This window comes from Eretmochelys imbricata, chromosome 1 (assembly GCF_965152235.1).
Source record: "Eretmochelys imbricata isolate rEreImb1 chromosome 1, rEreImb1.hap1, whole genome shotgun sequence".
Lineage (NCBI taxonomy): Eukaryota > Metazoa > Chordata > Testudines > Cheloniidae > Eretmochelys > Eretmochelys imbricata.
This window is the reverse complement of record NC_135572.1, coordinates 217,269,660-217,291,130: the sequence shown is the minus strand read 5'-3', so window position 1 is coordinate 217,291,130 and position 21,471 is coordinate 217,269,660. Positions and strand designations below refer to the sequence as shown.

Below are 21,471 nucleotides of genomic sequence, written 5' to 3'. Positions count from 1 at the left end.
GGAGCTGGGACCCCAGGCCCTGAATTTGCTGGAGCCTGGGCACCACGGGCCCATACAACTAGCCACCCCTGCCACTCACCACAAAATAAGACACATTCCTGCATCAAGTGGTACGTTAATATAAAGAAAAGGAGTACTTGTGCTTGTTAATATAAAGAAAAGGAGTACTCGTACTCACGAAAGCTCATGCTCAAATAAATTGGTTAGTCTCTAAGGTGCCACAAGTACTCCTTTTCTTTTTGCAAAGACAGACTAACACGGCTGTTACTCTGAAACCTACGTTAATATAGCTATTTCTGCTGCATCCCTTAACATTTAGGGTATTTCATTCTATCAGAATACACAGGGTCCACTATTCTGCAGTTGGTTATGGCATAAAGCACCTGAGAGGTCCATCCATGGGGTGGAATGTTTACAAGTAATGTTACCCTTCATCTGATTGGGCCCTCAGTCAATAGAGGAGTTAGAGATGGAAAAGACTTATTTGGTAACACCTAATCCATCCACTTTCTTATCTCTAGGGCCAGTTCAAGATTGTGTCCTATAGCATATTCTCTTTTAAAAGGTTCAAGCAATGGCACTTCCAGCACTTCCTTGGAGGGGAATGGGAGTGGGGGGAACGGGTAGGATGACTTCCAAAAATCCTTATGGTTAGGAAATGGTTCTTGATATCCACCTGTAATTTCCCTTCATTCATTTTCATCCAGTTTCCTCCCACTTACATGCTTTGGAACCAAAGCAATCCCTTGCCACCCATGGTGTCCACCTCTTGTAAATCCTTGTAGACAGCTTTCATAGAATCATAGAATGTCAGGTTTGGAAGGGACCTCAGGAGGTCATCTAGTCCAACCTCCTGCACAATGCAGGACAAAACAACTTTCAGTCCCATCCACATAGTTGCTATTGCTGCAGGTCGGAGCCTTCTCTTCACATGTATGACTGGAAAAAGCAGCAAAAGTGGGGGTGTCATGGGTGACAAGACTTTTAACCACCCCCACCCTTCTCCCTGTGGTGGTACTGGAATGCTTCCTTGTCACAGATTTCATTCACTCAAAGCTGTACAACTTCATAACTGAGCACCACCTTGAGGCCACTCAGAATGATTGTTTCTGTTTGGTTGGTCCCCTTCAGTGCAGCCAATCATGATGTAGAGAGGCGTTTGAGTGGTGCAGGATATATTTCTCAATTCCGAGTTGGGAGTCCCTTCTGGATCCTAGTGTTTATTTCAGAATTTCCCACCCTCCTAACTACATTCTGCATTAAAAAAAAATAGAGGAACTTTCCCAACACACACTCCATTCTGATTTCCAGAGGGGTCAGCCCCTTGTTTCCCCAAAGAGGGGCAAAGTCAGAGATCCACTCCTTCCCAGTACACAGAGGCATGCTTCAGAGCACAGTGTAGTCCCTGGCAAGACTCCTCAAATCAACGCCAGCCACATCAGCATATAGTTCAGGCACCACCAGCTCAGGCACCTGGAGCACCACTTGGTCATTGCTGCTCTTGGCTGCTGTTTGCAGGCGCTTGATCAGCTCTCTGGGTGGCGGCCGATCTGTAGCACTCCACCGCCAGCAGGACTTCATGATACCATACCTGTAAGACAGAGGAGTGGTGAGAAGCCAGGAATGAGGCACAAGGACAAATTTATGCTACAAAGGAATCCCCACCCCTCAGTGAAAACTCTGGAGACCACACCTTGATCTCACCTACATACACAGCTAGCATAAGGGACCTTTGAAATCGCACACTTGCTACTATTAGAATTCACCTATGAGAATGGAATGGGGGAGGAGGGGTAATGTTCATTAAGTCATACCACTTCCTTGATTATTGAGAGAGCTACCAGGACTCCTTGTTGAATATCCAGGGGCTCTTTTGTCCAGGACTGATGTCAGCACAGGAGGTACTGTCCCACTAAGATTATTCATTCATTTAGGGGAGAATTCAAGTTATTATCAAGGAGACTCCTGTACCATTTGGAAGACCTGATCACTGCTTTGACATTTCCTCTAATTTCTGAGAGTCAAGAAAACCAGGTTCAAATTGGGGTAGACCCAGATGGAACAACAGCACAGCAGGACAGATGGGGGATCAAAGTGGCAAGAATAAACTTCAAGAGAAGGAAGGAGACCTTTTGGCAGTCAAAGTTTCATACAGTAGCATCCCAAAGAGATTAAAGAGATCTGTTAGAGCACATCATGTCCATCCTCCCATATCTCCTTAGCCAATAAATGATTGCTGCCTAGTCTATTCTCCAGGCTTTTTTTGAGTCCTAGTTTTAAGTGTTCCAAGTGACTGGCCTCCTCTGTTTCCTTCCTTCCTATAGTCTCATAGCGTGTGATTTTTAAAGGTATTTAGGCACCTAACTCCCACTGAAATCTATGGGAGTTAGGCACCTACAAATCTTTTTTTAAAAATCTGTTCCATAGTCCCTCACTGTTATTTAATGTTCCTCAATATCCAGCCTCAACTTTCCCTTTACTCACTTTCATTCAGTTTAGCACTTGCAATACTCTCTTTTACCAGTACCAGAGTAAATAACTTAGCTCCCTTATTATTTACATCCTACAAATATTCTAGTCCATTCTATCCCCCTCAGATATAAGAACATAAGAATGGCAAAACTGGATCAGGCCAATGGTCCTTCTAGCTCAGTATCCTGTCTTCTGACAGTGGCCAATGCCAGGTGCTTCAAAAGGAGTGAACAGAACAAGGCAACTGTCAAGTGATCCACCTCCTGTCGCTCAGTCCCAGCTTCTAGCAGTCAGAGTTTTAGGAGTTGCATCTCTGACCATCTTGGCTAATAGCCATTGATGGACCTATCCTCCATGAACTTACCTAATTATTTTTTTTAACCCAACCATACTTTTGGCCTTCACGATATCCCCTGGCAATGAGTTCCATAGTTTGACTGTGCATTGTGTAAAGAAGTAGTTCACTATGTTTTAAACATGCTGCCTATTTTCATTGGGTGACCCCTGGTTTTTGTGTTATGTGAAGGGGTAAATATCACTTCCTTATTTACTTTCTCCCCACCAGTCATGATTTATAGACCTCCATTATATCCCCCCCTTAGTCAACTCTTTTCCAAGATGAACAGTACCAGTCTTTTTAATTTCTTCTAATATGGAAGCTGTTCTATACCCCGAAGAATTTCTGTTGCCTTTCTTTGTATTTTTTCCAGTTCTAATATATCTTTTCTGAGAAGAGGCGATCAGAACTGCACACAAAATTCAAGGTGTGGTCATACCAAGGATTTATATAGTGGAATTATGATATTTTCTGTCTTATATATCCCTTTCCTAATAGTTCCTAACCTCTCTATTCAAATCTTTCCTCCACTCCCTTAATCATTCTCAGAATTCCTCACTAGTCTGTCAACATCTTTCTGGTAGTGAAGTGCTCAGATATAGACTGAGACTGAAAAAAAGAAGAAAACCCTTAGCAAGTAGTAGCAAGGACAGTGTGTGATCTTTGAGGGTAGGTGTAAATACTGTAAGACAGTGGTGTGCAAACTGGGGGATTACCCCTCTGGGGAGGGGGGTGCAGGAGGTTCCCTGAGAGGAGCATAAAGAAACTTGTATCCCATGGGTCCCGCTGGACCTGCCGCCATAATAGCAGGAGCAGGGAACAGAGTGGGTATTGCAAGATGGGTGTGGAATTAATAAAATAGTCCTCCCATGCCACAAACAAAATGAATGCCCTGGCCAGCAGATGCTGTTCTCCAGCGCCCAGCTCTAAAGAGAGCACCATAACCAGCAACAGCACAAAAGTAGGGGATTACTTCAGATTACAAGTAATGGTGGGGTGGGGAGACAAATTCAATGAATGGTAAGAGGGATGCGACTGGAAAAATTTGCAAACCGTGGCTGTAAGAGCTTCTCCATGCAGCTCTGAGCTGGGAGCAGAGTATAAGCCCCACCACTCAGATCAGGTTAGAAGAAGAGGAAGCCCCTTACATAGCTGGCTGGCAGGTGGAGGGCCTCTTCATGACCTTCCTTCTCTGAAGGTGTTGTAGGATATGAGAAGGTGGCACCTCAGGAAACGGTGGAGCCCCTGGAAGAGAAAAATGAACAACAAAAGTTAAAATTATCAGAGAAAATGATTTCCAAGTTCCAGCTCCTACATGAGGCCTATCCTCTTTCCTACCACAAATAAACCAGTGAAGGTGTGATGCCAACTTTCTTTTCCCCTCAAAGAAATGCTGAGTGATGAATCATGAAAGGTTAACACCTGGTGGCTGGACAGGGTAATTGCACAGAGCAAAAGTAGCATCTGTAACTAGGTTAGGGTGGCCAATTGTCTGGGTTTTTCCAGGATGATTCCTTTAACGTCGCTGTCCCAGATTAAATGGTTCGGATGTCCCAATTTTTTGCAGCTCAGAAGTGACAGCCCTAAGCCACAGTGTGGAAATGTGCAGCATAAAGTAAGGTGAGGAATAAGGGTGACACACTGTGGCAACATACAGGAACTGCAGTCTTTTAATCACTTAAATTTTTTATTCTTTTTTGGTCTTTCCTATCTCTCTCTTCTTCCCATGTTTGTAAGGCCAGAAGAAGAGAGGCACATTTTTAGATACAGCATAAGTTGCATCCTTATTTGGGGAATACGAAGATAACTGCTGGAGAAGCCCCTCTAGAAATGGAATCTGGAGTGATGAGATAGCACAGAGTTTAAAGAATGGGATATGGAACCTTTCATTTCTAGGGCAATGTTTCCAGAATAACTAGGAGGACTAGATGGCTCAGGAAGATTGTGGAATAGGGGGCAGAGCCTTTCTTTTTTAAGTTATCTGACACTAGGTGAGAAAACGTAGAAAGATATTCTCCTCTGAAGGTTGTTCTGTTGTCTCTGTGAAATGAGTTGTAGAGGTCTCAGTCCAGTTCCTAGCAAACAGAAGTGACCACATGACATAAAAGACACCATGGCCATTTCCCACACACTCTTGATTCTGATGTTGCATGCAGCAGCAGTAGAATGTAGCCTATCTTTTTTTCTGTAGCCATACTGCCAATGTAATTCAGGCCCATAAGTCAAAATTTTCAACCTTGGGTGCCTAAGGTTAGGCACCAAAATCCATATTTATGCTCCTAAAAGGGCATCCTGATTTACTAAGGTAAATCCCATTGACAGGAAATCCAAAAGGAGTAGTGGATGATATACACCTTTGAAAAAAATCAAACTGTTTATTTAAACACCTAACTGTACACATTCAGGTTTGAGACTGTTAGCCTGAGCTGTCCCTTGACACTCCAGCCTTTCCCTAGGATTTTATTTTTTCTTCTTACCTAATGTGATCATCTCATACAGTAAGATTCCAAAGGACCATCTGTAAGAAAACACAGTGTCAGTTTCACTGGCAGGTCTTATTCCAATCTCTAGCCTGAAAGCAACTGAAAAAAGCAAGGTAATAATTTAAACATATGATAACAATGAGGGTGAGCTGGGGAGGTGAGCAGAGGGAGGAAGGGGCAAGCCACCAGGTGGAGCTCCATGCTGGAAGCAAGGGTGAGCCCTACAGTGGAGTTTTGATCTGTGGATCAGAACACAGTGTTGTGTGAGGAATTGAAAGTGATAGATAAGGTTTGAAAGCTAGATATAGTTTCACCCCAGAACAAACCATACATGTCTGCCTTGATGCTGGGAGGTTTCATTAATAGCCGCTCTGGTGCCTGCCACTTGAGTGGCACAATCTGTCTGACACAGCTGGTGCCATAGGTGTGGGTTTCACACGCCAGACCCAGCCCACAGAGTTTGGCAGTGAAGTCAGACTGAATCAGAACATTTCTGGCTGCCACATCCCCATGGAAAAGTTTCTTCTGCTGGAGAAATTCCTAGCAAGTTGGAAAAAGGGGAAGAGTTAGTTGTTTTTCTCTTTAACTGACTGAAAAAATCAATTAATTTATGCCCTTTGCCCCCACCAACGATGCATGCACCACAGTGACCTGGGTCCCTGGCAGCCAGCCATGTGGTGAGTGTACCTGGCACACCTACATAATATCACGAGGAGCTTTTATCAGAGGAATATTCTCATTGGTTAGGCCAAGAAGTTCCAATACCACACAAAGATCTATCATGCTTCCTCAGCCCTTTGGCCTTTCATGCAAAATTCCTAAGGAAACTCACTTCAGCTACCACCACTGAAAGCAGCCACCTATAGTGAATATCCATCAGCAGGGTCCACACCTAATCCACCAAGGGGAGGTGGGGGTGGGAAAATCCACCAATAAAGGTCCTTGCTCTTACTGAAGGGAAAATCCACCAGTCAGGTGATACCCACTTCTACTGGATGGGAAAATCTGCCAAGGAGGACATTCTATTCCTAAAAGAGTGAAAATCACTAATTGAGAGACCTTCCTCTTCCACTGAGAGGGAACATCTGCTCTAACTAGTGAGAAGGGGGAGGGTGAATCCATCCAGTGGGGGAATCCAGTCCTGCTGAAATGGAAAATCCAACAGTGGGGAAACCCATTGCCTCCTATCTTTTCCCTGTTACTCTTGTGTGTGCTTCCCCCTTTCTTTGCTATAACATTTTCATTCATGAAACAGAAGGGCATTTTGGGTTTCTCTAATAATATTCTGTTCAGCATTATTATTGTATTTGTGAGATTCACAAATCTTTTTCTAGCTGGGTTAAATATTTGTATTCCAGTAGTGCCTAAAGGCCGCAACTAAGATCAGGCCCCATTGTGCAAGGCACTGTACAAACGCATAGTAAGAGAAACCCCTGCCCCAAAGAGCTTACAGTCTAAATAGAAATGTATTATTATCCCCATTTTACACACAGGTGACTGAGACACACAGAGCTTAAGTGACTTGCCTAAATTTGTGACAAAGCTGGCCATTGAACATTGATGTTTTGAGTTTTTGTCCAGTGCCTTAATCATACTACCATCCTTCCTCCATTTTTATCTCTTCTGTTTCTTGGGAACTTCCATTTTTAAACTACAGTTTTTCTACTTAAATGTCAGTTTGTGCTACTACAGCAGGTAAACAATACAGATTCTTGAATGAAAGTAATTCCTGGCCTGTTTCAAGGATTAATAGAAACAGGCAGTAACAGTGTCTTATCAAATCTAGGAGGAACTAAAACCATTTGTGCTTCCTATTTAAATCTAGCACACATAATTTTTAGTGGATTCTAAATTTGAAAGAATAGAGTTCCCCCAGGTTGGACTCTGACGTTAGGGTGGGTTTCTGTCTCTTTTTTTGTCTCTCCTATCATGGTAAATGAATCAAGATGTAGACTTACCAAGGCAGCTGCAACCTGCTGCCCGACTTTATATACCTGCCTCTCCGTGAAGTCATACGGGATACCATCCATGGTCATTACATCCTAGAGAAAGAGAAGCAGAAAGCACATCAAACAAATGCCACAGTAGAGAAAAAGAGGGGGAATTCTGCTTCTTTCTGATGAGATTCTGGTTTCAGCAAATGGCACCATATCCATCTAACCCTTGCATCCTCCTACAGGCATCATTCTCCTTATGTGCCCAATAGCAAATTGGCATTATTGGCCCTGCTTGAGATAGTTATTCTTTATAAACATTTATAATGCTCAGGTACTGCATCAAACACAAACATGGAAGAGGTAAAAAGGTGAACGGTTAGACAATTGAAGGGTAGGTGGTACGTTGAAGGAATGGATGGTTGGTGGGGCAGGTGAGTGATATAGTGGGGATAGCTTGTGGGTAAGCAGCAAGGAAGGGGAAGTGTGACAGGAGGTGAATGACTAGGTAGAAATATACATACATAAAAAAGCAAGAGTTGTATTGTGAATGGATGGATGGTTAGAGAAGCCTAAGGATGGATGGATTAAAAGAACCACACATGATAAAGATATCTTCTTAAATAGATGTATGTAAGAGACATGGACAGAGGTGGAGGATAGACATGATAATTGGTCTGGCATTCACTTCCTCAGACTCACCCTGCGGCAGGTCCACAAGAAATTCAGGAGGTCCCCATGGGACACATCCTCCAGGATCATATAAAGGGGCAGCTGGACTACACAACATCCTATCAGTTCAACCATGTTATCATGATGACCAAGGGACTGATGGAACTTAATCCTTCCCAGGAAATCCTTCACCTCACTGGGTCCAGCAGTGTCTGAAAGTACCAGAGAAAAAGACAGCATCACCACAGGGAGGCAAAGAAGTGAAAAGATCATATTCAATATTCTCAACACAGAATCAGAGAATGATAGGAGTGGATGGGACCTCAAGAGGTCATCTAGTCCGGTCCCCTGCATTCATGGCAGGACTAAGCATTATTAGACCATGCAATACAACCTCCTTTAACATGCATATATACTGCTTGTGACTAAACCCTGCTAAGACCAAAGTTTAACCATGACTAGCTGACATAATGATTAACACTACTTGTGCTTGCCTACACTGAATGCAAATTCATGGTCAGCATCTTGTCATCTCACACCTTTACAGGCATATTCAAATATGATCAAATTCTGTAGTGAAGTCAAGGCCATAGAGAGAGATTGAGAGGGTACACAGACAGAGAGGAATCACTGGGGGGATGCACACAGGAAAGCAGGGAGCAGTAGCTCACAGCAGAGAAAGGGGCAGCCCCTTGTGCAACTGCTAAGAAAGAAAACGGACTCAGAGCTAGAGAATGGGGAATTTCTAGTGGATTCACACAAGTGGGAAACAGAGAAGTGTATAAAAATGGAGCACTCCTGCCACCTCTGTTACCCTGTAAGGCTTTCAGGATGACTGTCTTAGTTTTCCCAGGGTTCCCAGTCTCCAATTCTGCTCTGTAGATTCCCCCAAAACTGCCATTGTGTATCAGCTTCGAGGACCCTGGTATGAGTCTGTCTCGTGGTATTTCCAGCTCCTTCAGAGTCAAGGCTGCAGATCTCAGTAGACTCTCCACAGTTGTCTCACTCAGCTGGATGTAGGTGTTCTCTGACTCACTGTGTTCCTTCTGGCTCTTGTCCTCTGCTGGCAATGGGGCAACAGCTGTTGCAAAAATAAAAGCCAAATGATATATAAGTGTTTGGGGGATGAATTTTCCTCCTTTACATTTTGCCACTGGCTATGAACTGTTCCCTTAGGCTCATGCTCTATTTTGATTTTCAGAATCATGGCTGGGGAAGTGTTATTTGGTCTCAGCTAGGCCAGCCCACAAGGAGACAGAGGACTCTGCTTCCCCAGGACTCCCACCCAACTTGGCTGAGAGGCAGGAGAAACTGAGACCTGAAATCTATGGTGTATGTAACTTCTAAACCCTTGTTTTCTGGATACTGCATCTTTACACGTCTAAGAACTCTGACAGTGTGTAGATACAGCAGCCATTTTGTTCTCAGAATTGCTGTAGATTGTTACAGAGAAGAGACATACAGTGTCCTTAGAGACTTTACTTTCGTTCTTTCTTAATTCCCTTAATATATACCAATTAAAAAATACCAATTCACTTTAGACTGGAAGTACTTGTTCTGCTCTTTGTGCATGGATATAAAACAAGCTCAGATCTGGGTTTCTTGCTTTAGCCACTTTGCAAACCCCAATTCTGTAGCGTTGCCAGCTACAACTGAGTGGACTCCTGGGAATTGGCCACTATAACCGGGAATCAAATTTGTGATACCCACACAGAATATGCCAACCAATTTAGCCTCATAGTGTTCCTAGCCATAGGACACCATGACTGGAAACTGAATCTGGATCTACTGCAGTGCAGAGTATTAACGTCCAGATGGCACTGTGGTCAGCCTACACTGGCCCTGAAGGAATTGAGGCTAAAGCTTGAAACCATGTCCCCTGCATGACAGGTTTCAAGTGATTTTACCACTACGTCATCTAACTGTACCCCCAGCAGGGTGAGATGACACAATGCTCTATGGACCTGAGTCTCCTCTATGCTACAACCTCCACCATGGCTACCATTGGTGGAGCTGTACTAGTGGTGAACTAGAGGTCCCAATTTTCCTAATGTAGACAAGGCCATTGAGTTCCAAGCTCAGGCTCTTCAGTTCTCCTTGTCTCTGAAAGCCCTGGGGGTGGGAATGAGAGACTTTCCATTGAACCCAGCTCTCCCCTCTTTGTTACCTTGGCGTCTGGGCAGTTGCTGTTGCTTCGACCTCCAGCTTCGATAGCGGAGCCAAAGGATCACACCTAACAGGATGACAAAGACACCCACTAGGAAGACAGGGATGATGATCACTTCAGTCTGGTACTCACGCACAACTGTCAATGGGAAGAGAAAATGGGAAACAAAGAGTAACCGTTATTGCTCAGTGAAATCACCGTGTGTACAACACTCCCACACTGAACAAAGCCTGTACAACACCATAATAATAGTCCATTCTAGTAATTTTCAACATGAAGGAGCTATCTATCCATGCTGTGCTCATTGCAGTAGTATCTAAGCACCTCATCAACTGCTAGCCTGATTTCCAGAGGGGCTGACTATTAAGACTCCCACTGAAGTCAATGGGAATTCTTCACCTCTGAATATCAGGCCACTTCTTTAGGTGCCTTGTGGTGGATGGGATCTCCTGGCGTCCCCCACAGACCACGGTTTGGGTTGCTTCCTTCCTCTGACACTCACAGATTCCTACCCCTGCTTGGGGTAGACAAGAGTCTCTCTCAAAAAATAACAACACACACACACACCTTTCCCCCTCTCCGGGGGCAGGGAAGACCAAAATAAAGAAAAGGGAGATATAAGGCGTTCAGTCTCATGGGCAAATCTTGGTCCCAGCTTATCTATAGGCATTTTATTGTCATGATCAGGGGTAGAGTCCTTCCCTAGACATCCATTCTGTACCTGGTCCAGGCAATCCCAGGATCAATGACTGCCTCCCCCTTCACTAATCTATTCCTGTAATCAGCTGTCTCTGAGGCACAATAATCTTCCCCAGTTACCAACCCTTGGACTGGTGTTCCCTTCTTAAGCTTCCTCCTCCAGGCACAGGAAGTCTTGCAGATGTGTGGACGAACCCAGAAGAGTTTATTATCTTCTTCCTCAATAGGGTGAATGCATGACACCCACTGCTCCGCCACATACTTGTATATGAAAGTGTTAGCCAGTGCATTTAGGGATCACTCACCAATGAAATGCAGCTAGCTCTGGGGTGGAGCCTGGGCAGCCATTCTATGTCAACAATGCTGTAGAACAGTGTAATTGAGGTGAATAACTTCTCCCATTAAAACACGGTGGGGGGGGCTGGAATATTAGAGCGGAAGAGTAAATTAACTGGTTTGGAATTTGGCCAGAATGCTGGGGTTAACATCCTTACTCTCTTGGGTTACAATACTCTGGGATACCCAGAGACCGTCAAATTGTGGAAGTCAACGAATGGCTATGCATGTGTTGTCAGAGAGAAGGCTTTGGATTCTTTGACCATAGGATGGTGTTCAAAGAAGGAGGAGTGCTAGGCAGAGACGGGCTCCACCTAACGAAGAGAGGAAAGAGCATCTTCACAAGCAGGCTGGCTAACCTAGTGAGGAGTGCTTTAAACTAGGTTCACCAGGGGAAGGAGACCAAAGCCCTGAGGTAAGTGGGGAAGTGGGATACCGGGAGGAAGCACGAGCAGGAGCACGCGAGAGGGCAGGGCTCCTGCCTCATACTGAGAAAGAGGGACGATCAGCGAGTTATCTCAAGTGCCTATACACAAATGCAAGAAGCCTGGGAAACAAGCAGGGAGAAATGGAAGTCCTGGCACAGTCAAGGAATTATGATGTGATTGGAATAACAGAGACTTGGTGGGATAACTCACATGACTGGAGTACTGTCATGGATGGATATAAACAGTTCAGGAAGGACAGGCAGGGCAGAAAAGGTGGGGGAGTTGCATTATATGTAAGGGAGCAGTATGACTGCTCAGAGCTCAAGCATGAAACTGCAGAAAAACCTGAGAGTTTCTGGATTAAGTTTAGAAGTGTGAGCAACAAGGGTGAAGTTGTGGTGGGAGTCTGCTATAGACCACAGGACCAGGGGGATGAGGTGGACGAGGCTTTCTTCTGGCAACTCATGGAAGTTACTAGATCGCAGGCCCTGGTTATCATGGGAGACTTCAATCACCCTGATATCTGCTGGGAGAGCAATACAGCGGTGCACAGACAATCCAAGAAGTTTTTGGAAAGTGTAGGGGACAATTTCCCGGTGCAAGTGCTGGAGGAACCGACTAGGGGCAGAGCTCGTCTTGACCTGCTGCTCACAAACTGGGAAGAATTAGTAGGGGAAGCAAAAGTGGATGGGAACCTGCGAGGCAGTGACCATGAGATGGTCGAGTTCAGGATACTGACACAGGGAAGAAAGGAGAGCAGCAGAATACGGACCCTGGACTTCAGAAAAGCAGACTTTGACTCCCTCAGGGAACTGATGGGCAAGATCCCCTGGGAGAATAACATGAGGGGGAAAGGAGTCCAGGAGAGTTGGCTGTATTTTAAAGAATCTTTATTGAGGTTACAGAGACAAACCATCCTGCTGTGTAGAAAGAATAGTAAATATGGCAGGCGACCAGCTTGGCATAACAGTGAAATCCTTGCTGATCTTAAACACAAAAAAGCAGCTTACAAGAAGTGGAAGATTGGACAAATGACCAGGAAAGAGTATAAAAATATTGCTCAGGCATGCAGGAGTGAAATCAGTAAGGCCAAATCACACCTGGAGGTGTAACTAGCAAGAGATGTTAAGAGGAACAAGAAGGGTTTCTTCAGGTACGTTAGCAACAAGAAGAAAGTCAAGGAAAGTGTGGGCCCCTTACTGAATGAGGGAGGCAACCTAGCGACAGAGGATGTGGAAAAAGCTAATGTACTCAATGCTTTTTTTTGCCTCTGTCTTCACGAACAAGGTCAGCTCCCAGACTACTGCACTGGGCAGCACAGCATGGGGAGGAAGTGGCCAGCCCTCTGTGGAGAAAGAGGTGGTTAGGGACTATTTAGAAAAGCTGGACGAGCACGAGTCCATGGGGCCGGATGCGCTGCATACAAGAGTGCTAAAGGAGTTAGCGGATTTGATTGCAGAGCCATTGGCCATTCTCTTTGAAAACTCATGGCGATCAGGGAAAGTCCCGGATGACTGGAAAAAGGCTAATGTAGTGCCAATCTTTAAAAAAGGAAAGAAGGAGGATCCTGGGAATTACAGGCCAGTCAGCCTCACCTCAGTCCCTGGAAAAATCATGGAGCAGGTCCTCAGGGAATCAATTCTGAAGCACTTAGAGGAGAGGAAAGTGATCAGGAACAGTCAGCATGGATTCACCAAGGGCAAGTCATGCCTGACTAATCTAATTGCCTTCTATGATGAGATAACTGGCTCTGTGGATGAGGGGAAAGCAGTGGACGTGTTGTTCCTTCACTTTAGCAAAGCTTTTGACATGGTCTCCCACAGTATTCTTGCCAGCAAGTTAAAGAACTATGGGCTGGATGAATGGATTATAAGGTGGACATAAAGTTGGAGAGATTGTCGGGCTCAACGGATAGTGATCAATGGCTCCATGTCTAGTTGGCAGCCGGTATCAATTGGAGTGCTCCAAGGGTCGGTCCTCGGACTGGTTTTGTTCAATATCTTCATAAATGATCTGGAGGATGGTGTGGATTGCACCCTCAGCAAGTTTGCAGATGACACTAAACTGGAAGGAGAGGTAGATACACTGGAGGGTAGGGATAGGATACAGAGGGACCTAGACAAATTGGAGGATTGGGCCAAAGGAAATCTGATGAGGTTCAACAAGGACAAGTGCAGAGTCCTGCACTTAGGACGGAAGAACCCCATGCACCGCTACAAACTAGGGACCGAATGGCTCGGCAGCAGTTCTGCAGAAAAGGACCTAGGGGTGACAGTGGACGAGAAGCTGGATATGAGTCAACAGTGTGCCCTTGTTGCCAAGAAGGCCAATGGCATTTTGGGATGTATAAGTAGGGGCATTGCCAGCAGATTGAAGGACGTGATCGTTCCCCTCTATTCGACATTGGTGAGGCCTCATCTGGAGCCTCATGTGTCCAGTTTTGGTCCACACACTACAAGAAGGATGTGGAAAAATTGGAAAACGTCCAGCAGAGGGCAACAAAAATGATTAGGGGACTAGAACACATGACTTATGAGGAGAGGCTGAGGGAACTGGGATTGTTTAGTCTGCAGAAGAGAAGAATGAGGGGGGATTTCATAGCTGCTTTCAACTACCTGAAAGGGGGTTCCAAAGAAGATGGATCTAGACTGTTCTCAGTGGTAGCAGATGACAGAATGAGGAGTAATGGTCTCAAGTTGCAGTGGGGGAGGTTTAGGTTGGATATCAGGAAAAACTTTTTCACTAGGAGGGTGGTGAAACACTGGAATGCATTACCTAGGGAGGTGGTAGAATCTCCTTCCTTAGAAGTTTTTAAGGTCAGGCTTGACAAAGCCCTGGCTGGGATGATTTAGTTGGGGATTGGTCCTGCTTTGAGCAGGGGGTTGGACTAGATGACCTCCTGAGGTCCCTTCCCACCCTGATATTCTATGATTCTATGATTCTCATATGAAGTGATAAGTACCTTCAACTGCCCATGAAATTAATAGGGGCTGGTGGGGCTTGGCACCTACCACTATCGGTCCCTTGAAAAATACCATGCGATCTTTAAAGACCATATGTGGTCAAGACCTCATCTATATACCTCAACCAAAATATGATTTCCCCTAACCTCCTGCAGGGGCATTGATTTCAGTAGTGATTCAGAAAGAAGAGATTCTCCTAATGAGTCACAAACAGCATTTCTTGCAGCATCTGGGTTTCCCTTGGTGATCTGCCAGAACAGTTAAGGCTGCCAAGCCTGCAGATGCAGGGCATCCCTGTGAGAATGCTTTTGTGTTGTTTATTTCTTATACTCTAGTGCAGGGGTGGCCAACCTGAGTCTGAAAAGGAGCCAGAATTTAACAATATACATTGCCGAAGAGCCACGGTAATATGTCAGCAGCCCCCCATCAGCTCCCCCATCCCCCACTCCCAGCACCTCCCAGCCATCGGCAGCCCCGCCAATCAGCGCCTCCCCCTCTTTCCCCGCACCTCCCGATCAGCTGTTTCGTGGTGTGCAGGAGGCTCTTGGGGATGGGGGAGGAGCAAGGTCAAGGCAGGCTCAGGGGAGGGGGCGGGAAGGGGTGGAGTGGGGGCAGGGCCTGTGGCAGAGCCAGGGGCTGAGCAGTGAGCACCCCCGGCCCACGGGAAAGTTGGCGCCTGTAGCTCCAGCCCTGGAGTCGGTGCCTAGACAAGGAGCCGCATATTAACTTCTGAAGAGCCGCATGTGGCTCCGGAGCCACAGGTTGGCCACCCCTGCTCTAGTGCTACTGGTGTGAGTGCAACACTGATTTGGGCTGACTCAGAGCTCTGTGATGATAATAATTTGACCCCCCCAGGTGGAATTAGTATACCTCCGTCTGAACTTTGATCAGGGTGTTACATCGCTTCTCCTGTTTAACAGGAAATCTTCATCCATCATTCCCCTATCCTTTCCACCCAGCCATATACACCAGTGCTGGAAACATATTCTTTGTTCTCCACCCTGAGTGAAAAAGCCAATACACTCGGCTGAAAAGGCAAAACAGATAGGGGCAGGTGTGAAGAAGAGGTCATGCATTGGGATTTACTGTAGGGGAGGCTCAATCAAATCACTCTCTGGAGGTGAGGGTGGCTCACAGTTGTCTGAGCAGGTCCTGCTGCTCAGCTTATGAGACCTGGACACACAAAAGTAAAAGGCAAGGAAACAGTTGCCTGGAATCTTACCACATAACTTGTCACTGTTGTTGCATTCCAGTAGCATGCGTCTGAGTCTCCTTACGTTCCCTGCCATGATCAGCTGGGTGTGAGCATGTCCTTCATCTCTGGAATTTCCACTGCACAGATATGAAACATTACTATAAATACAGTGGCAGGACAAGATGGTTGCTGGGAAAGTGGGTGAGAAGCTATGCTCTTCACCCTCTTTGTCATTGGTTCTAATCCAGCCTCAGATTAGTGGGGGGAAGTGAATCAGAGACTTGGGGAGCTATAGGCACTTAGGTGTTAATGGTCTAATATGGCATAGTCAGAATCAATTTCTGGTGATGGCATCTCAGTACAGGAGCAGAGGCTAGGTTTGTTCTGCAGTACCATGCGGGAGAGTCAGGTACCTCTCATTCCTCAGGAAGGCATAAGTTAAAAGACATTAGTTTACTTATATTTTAAATTATCTGTGTAAATCACATTTCAGATGCAAGAATAACTCAGTCTTTTATCTCCAGGCCTATAAAACATCAGGCACATGTGCATAAGACACCACATCACACCATTCTACCTGGCATTCCTGACCGAGTGCTTTCACTATGTTATTGCATCATGAACATATACTAAGAAATAGCAGCTTTCTCACTAAGGTCTCCAATACTGATTCCATATTACAGACATAATCAGATCTGTAAAGAAACATCATACATATGATTCATTACACCTGTAATTCTCTCTAATGTTCATTACACCTGACATTCCGTGCAACATGCAAATATGCACCTTAACACCTGTAATTATGTATAGTGACCCTTTATCTGTGGAAATCTCTATAACTACCATTTGTGCACCCTTGCATACATAGGACTAGATTCACCAATACACACCAGTTGCTTTGTGCTACTCTGGCATTGCAAAGCAGCTGTAAACCTTCTTTAACCATCCAATTAATATGGATTTACATCAGTTTTGCATTACTTGAGATGCGTAAAGCAGCCAGAAGGTACTGGTGAGTCTGGTCCATAATGCTGTGTAGTATCTAGGTGTGGCCATAACAGCTGCAATTCTGTATAATATGCAGGGGTACAGTTTCATACCAATAATTCTGTTCATCACTTTTCAAAGATCCATTTACAAATATGTGCACCATCAGATAACATATGACAGCATACCTATAACTTCAAAATATCACCTGTGCAACAGCGGCATTTTCTACTGTGCAACTCTGTTTTTTTCTACTATACTTATTTCACATTCTATCTGTCTTTAAATTGTCTCACCTGAACTCCAGTAACAGGGTGATAGTATATATATTTGTGAAATACAGGCAGGTGACTATTTACCATGTCAGTAATGCTTACTCAGTGACAAACTTGCATCAGCTCCAATGCCAATATTAGTAAACATTTCCAGGTATGTGTCAGCTTATTGGTAAAACTATAAAACATACAGGTATATGTGTCATTTGGCATAGGATGTTATGAGCCTTGCAAGATAACATAGCTGCAATTCCTACATATAGAGTGGGGTGAAAAATGTTTCTATTGTAAATAATGGGTCCTTTTCATTATTTATTGATTGAGACATCAACTGATCAAGATCAAATTTGGTTTACTAATCAAAGACTACAAAAACAATGAGGAGTCTGGTGGCACCTTAAAGACTAACAGATTTTTTTGGGCATAAGCTTTTGTGGGTAAAAACCACTTCTTCAGATGCATGGAGTGAAAATTACACATATAGGCATAAATATAGTGGCACATGAAGAGAAGGGAGTTACCTTACAAATGGAGAAAGAGTGATGACAAGGCCAATTCAGCCTGTAAGTTTCCACTGGACTCCTCGTTGTTTCTGTGAATAGAGACTAACACGGCTACCCCTCTGATACTAATCAAAGACTAGACAGCTAAGATCAAACAGCACAAGGTTAATTTACCAATTCTGAAATATCAGGCCTGCCTACCCACACTGGTATGCATTACAGCAGTTTCAATGGACTTTTATAGACAGGATATTTATCCCACATTACAATTTGTGGCAAGTGACATGATTGGTACCATTCAATCATTGACAAAGGTCAATTTTGTTGCCAATGGCTTATATATTACATTTGCTCTAAATTTCCAGCATAACAAAGTATCACAACAGTGTAACCTTTTAACTGCAGAGTTTAGTGTGGGTTTAAAACAAGAGTTTTAACCAATTAAAGATTAATGTCACCTTTATAACTAATATTCCCTATGCACCTGTGAGACATGCTATGTTTTCCATATACGCCTTTCTTGTGTTTCAGTTATAATCAGAGTTAAACACAAAGGTGTTTTTTTTTGCAAAGCACAGCTAATCATAAAGTATAAAAAATGTAAACAGCAGGAAAAAAATAGGCTATACCTTAAGATATATTTTCTGTTCTATAAGCAATATAAATTCTGCTTGCTAATAACTCTTTATTGTCTCTCTTAACCTGACTGTGCAAAGCTTCCTGGGGAATTTTTCTTGACACTTCTTTAGCATAGTCATGAGAAATGCTTAGGTTTTAGGCCAACATGACAACCCTATTCTGTTCAATTCTAATTTAAGTTCAATTTGACCATATTCACATCACATCCATTCTTATTTGCTTACTGCAAATATTTGTGCAAGCATTTTTTGCACCAATATTCAGGGGAAACTCATGACCATGCAATCCTGCATACTCCTGGGAGAATGCATATGTGCATTGGAAGGGTTCCCGTTGCCATCCTACATTTCTTTCTTTCTTTCTTTCTTTCTTTCTTTCTTTCTTTCTTTCTTTCTTTCTTTCTTTCTTTCTTTCTTTCTTTCTTTCAGATTGAAGATACAAGGAGGGAGGGAGAGAGAGAAAATGACTGTAGTGAATTAGAAAATGGAGACCAGTAATTTGATCAGTGCTCTTGGAGTAGGCCACAACACAGCTGTGGGATAGTATTCATGAAAACCTTGATCACAGCCCTGCCACTGATGCAATTTTAGTCAAATGAGACAAAAATGTGTGCCCACCCCCTCCCTTTGCAGCTAGATCTAGTCACTCACACATGAGGCCAGAGTCTCAACTGGTGCAAATTGGCATAGTTCCAATGGAGTTGCACTGAATTACACCAGCTAAGGATCTGGCACATTATATCTAAATTGTTTGAGAGAGTTACTGTGGTGAATGGTAGCAGCTGACAGAAAGGTGAGTAAATTCATTCAAGGTACTTGTATTGGACCAGTGGGACATTGTTCGCAAAACTCGTGCCCAGAAGCCTGGCCCTGGGAACCCACTAAGACATTTCATGCAGATCATTACACAGCTGCTAGGGCCTTGATCCTGCAAGTTCTTGCATGATTTAGAGCTGACTGTGCAAGGCTGCTGCATTTCAACACAATTGTTAGTGTTGCACTGTGTCCTTACAGACACAAATAAGGTTTATAGCCTTTGGTGGTTCAGAAAACACTCAACAGAGCTGACTTTGGGATACCATTACAGGTGGGTGTTTGACATGTGCATAGGAAAAAAGGTGGGAAGAAACAAAGTGGGATAAAGCTAGGGCCTGCAATGTGCTGGATGATCATGATGGTCCCTGCTGGCCTCAAGTCTATGAGTCTACAAGCAGCAGTTTGGGATTTCCCACCTGGAGCTGTATTTCATTTTCTAATTCTCTTCCTGCTCAGTGCAACAGCAGATTCACCTGTTTTCAGGGAGTGGCTCCGAAGTGAGCAAATCATTGAAACCAGAGTCAACCAGAAGGACGATTGTTACTGAAAAGTCAATAAGATCAACCCAAACCTTTCAGCCCTACCTTGTAAGCAAGCAAACTAAGTAAACCCACCTCAGGTATAATACACGCACACTGTCATGGACAAATACATGGACACAGTCAGTAATAGGTACAATCTTAGGCACTTGGATTCCTAGTTACACACAAGCATTCACACAAACAAATACATGCATTTGGTCCCCGATTCAGACACACATGCAGATCCACACAAAAAAATGCACATTCACACTTATACACATATGCACACCCAGAGACGTGTGTGCACACAGACTTGTATCTACACACAGATGTGCTTGTGTGGTCACAAAGGTGCTCAGAACCAAACAAATTCACACAAACATCTGGACACAAAGGCTGTATCTACATCATCCCTTTCTCTGAAAAAAATCCCAATGTTGTTTATACGGGTGCACTCTATCAGCAACCGCTGTGGTGGGAGCATTAATACAGGAAGATGTCTATCCGTGATCAGGGCAGGTCTACGCAAGCTGGTGATAAAATAGATGGCAGCAACCAGCACCTTATTTGCACTGGCACTCTCACTGTTACTCCTTTTGGTGGAACTGCACTGCTGTTAGCGATGGAAAGAATTTTTTTTCAGTCAAAGGCTAGTTTAGACAAGCCCATTCACATAACAGCCCCTCCAGCAAAACTGAACCAAATGGGGACAAAATCCAGAACGCCATTCCATTTAAAACAAAATTATAATAATCTTCTGAAATATTTTTCAGTGTTATTTTCAATATAAAGCACAAATTGATTCTAATGACTTGGCACTTTACATGGGCCACTCTTCTGATCTGCAGTATAGCAATTCTTGTGTACTAGGATCCCAGCTTTGAAGCATAGCACGAATATTAACTGATTGATCACAAAGCCCCCTGTGTGGTAGATAAGTATTATTATCCCCCTTTTAGAGCCTTGGGAACAAAGAAGGGTTATATGGAATTTAACATTTCCCAATTCCCAGTTCCGTTCTAAATACACTCTTTGCTAATTAATTGTGTAACAATCATGAAACTGTATCCAGAGGCATGAAGTGTTCAACTTACATGGTGTTTAAAAAGAGTTTAAGCAAATGAATCCCTGAGAGGACTGGCTGGCTTAGCACATTTGCTACCAGGCTATAGACACTCGCACTTTTTGGTAGGCAAAGTGAACCCAGCTCAGATCAGTTCAGTATTGACTGAAAGTTGTTACCATCGGATAGTTTTTGGGTGGTTTGTATGAAATGCATTGGTAGATCTCAGTCCAGTTCCTCTTATTTCAGGTGTTCACATCTCAAATACATGGTTACAACACAAACTAATCAGCCTCCTGCTGACTGTCTCAGCAGAGACCAAACATGAAACACGCTCTTAAAACTAACCTACCTTCTGTCTTAAAAATGGTCCCTCCAAGGTCAGGGTTTAGGCACATTAGTGGAGGCACAATGAGGAACCTTGCATTGCCACTGCCTATTCCATACCTCTTCTGTGAATAAAGACAGCACTTCAGTCTCCAGGGTTGCCACCTTGCACCAGCACCATGTTCTCAAATGTTTCAAAAGACAAATTAAATAAAAGACAAATTCTCTCTAATAACAATACAGGAGTATTTCTTGAACTACAATATTATTCTAGACAGTATGTGTAGACATACAAATGTGAATCTATATAGAGATTTACAAATATGTAACAGAGAGTGATTGCTCTTAAAAACACTCTTAATTCCATGGAAAATCCCTGATTCTCTGGGTACCAGTGCTACCTACTAGCCCTTTCCTCAAAAGCAGAGACTAGAATGAATTCATATCTCCTGTTCCTTGCTCAGTAAGAAAGATAGATAGATACATAGATACATAAATATTAAGGTCAGAAGGGACCATTATGATCATCTAGTCTGACCTCCTGCACAATGCAGGCCACAGAATCTCACCCACCGACTCCCGCGATAAACCTCTCACCTATGTCTGAGCTTATTGGAGTCCTCAAATCATGGTTTAAAGACTTCAAGGAGCA

The 21,471-nt window shown here is 43.9% G+C and overlaps 1 protein-coding gene across 1 annotated transcript; it reads right to left on the bottom strand.

Annotated features, from left to right (window-relative positions):
* Positions 1–1,386: 1,386 nt before the first annotated feature.
* On the bottom strand, positions 1,387–15,780 carry STYK1 (serine/threonine/tyrosine kinase 1). Its single transcript, XM_077807368.1, has 9 exons — positions 15,714–15,780; positions 10,066–10,203; positions 8,713–8,979; positions 7,929–8,110; positions 7,251–7,334; positions 5,624–5,832; positions 5,287–5,327; positions 3,958–4,054; positions 1,387–1,591 (listed from the first exon to the last, which is right to left on the bottom strand). Exons 1-9 carry the CDS (start codon positions 15,778–15,780, stop codon positions 1,387–1,389), a joined length of 1,290 nt encoding a protein of 429 aa, XP_077663494.1.
* Positions 15,781–21,471: the final 5,691 nt, after the last annotated feature.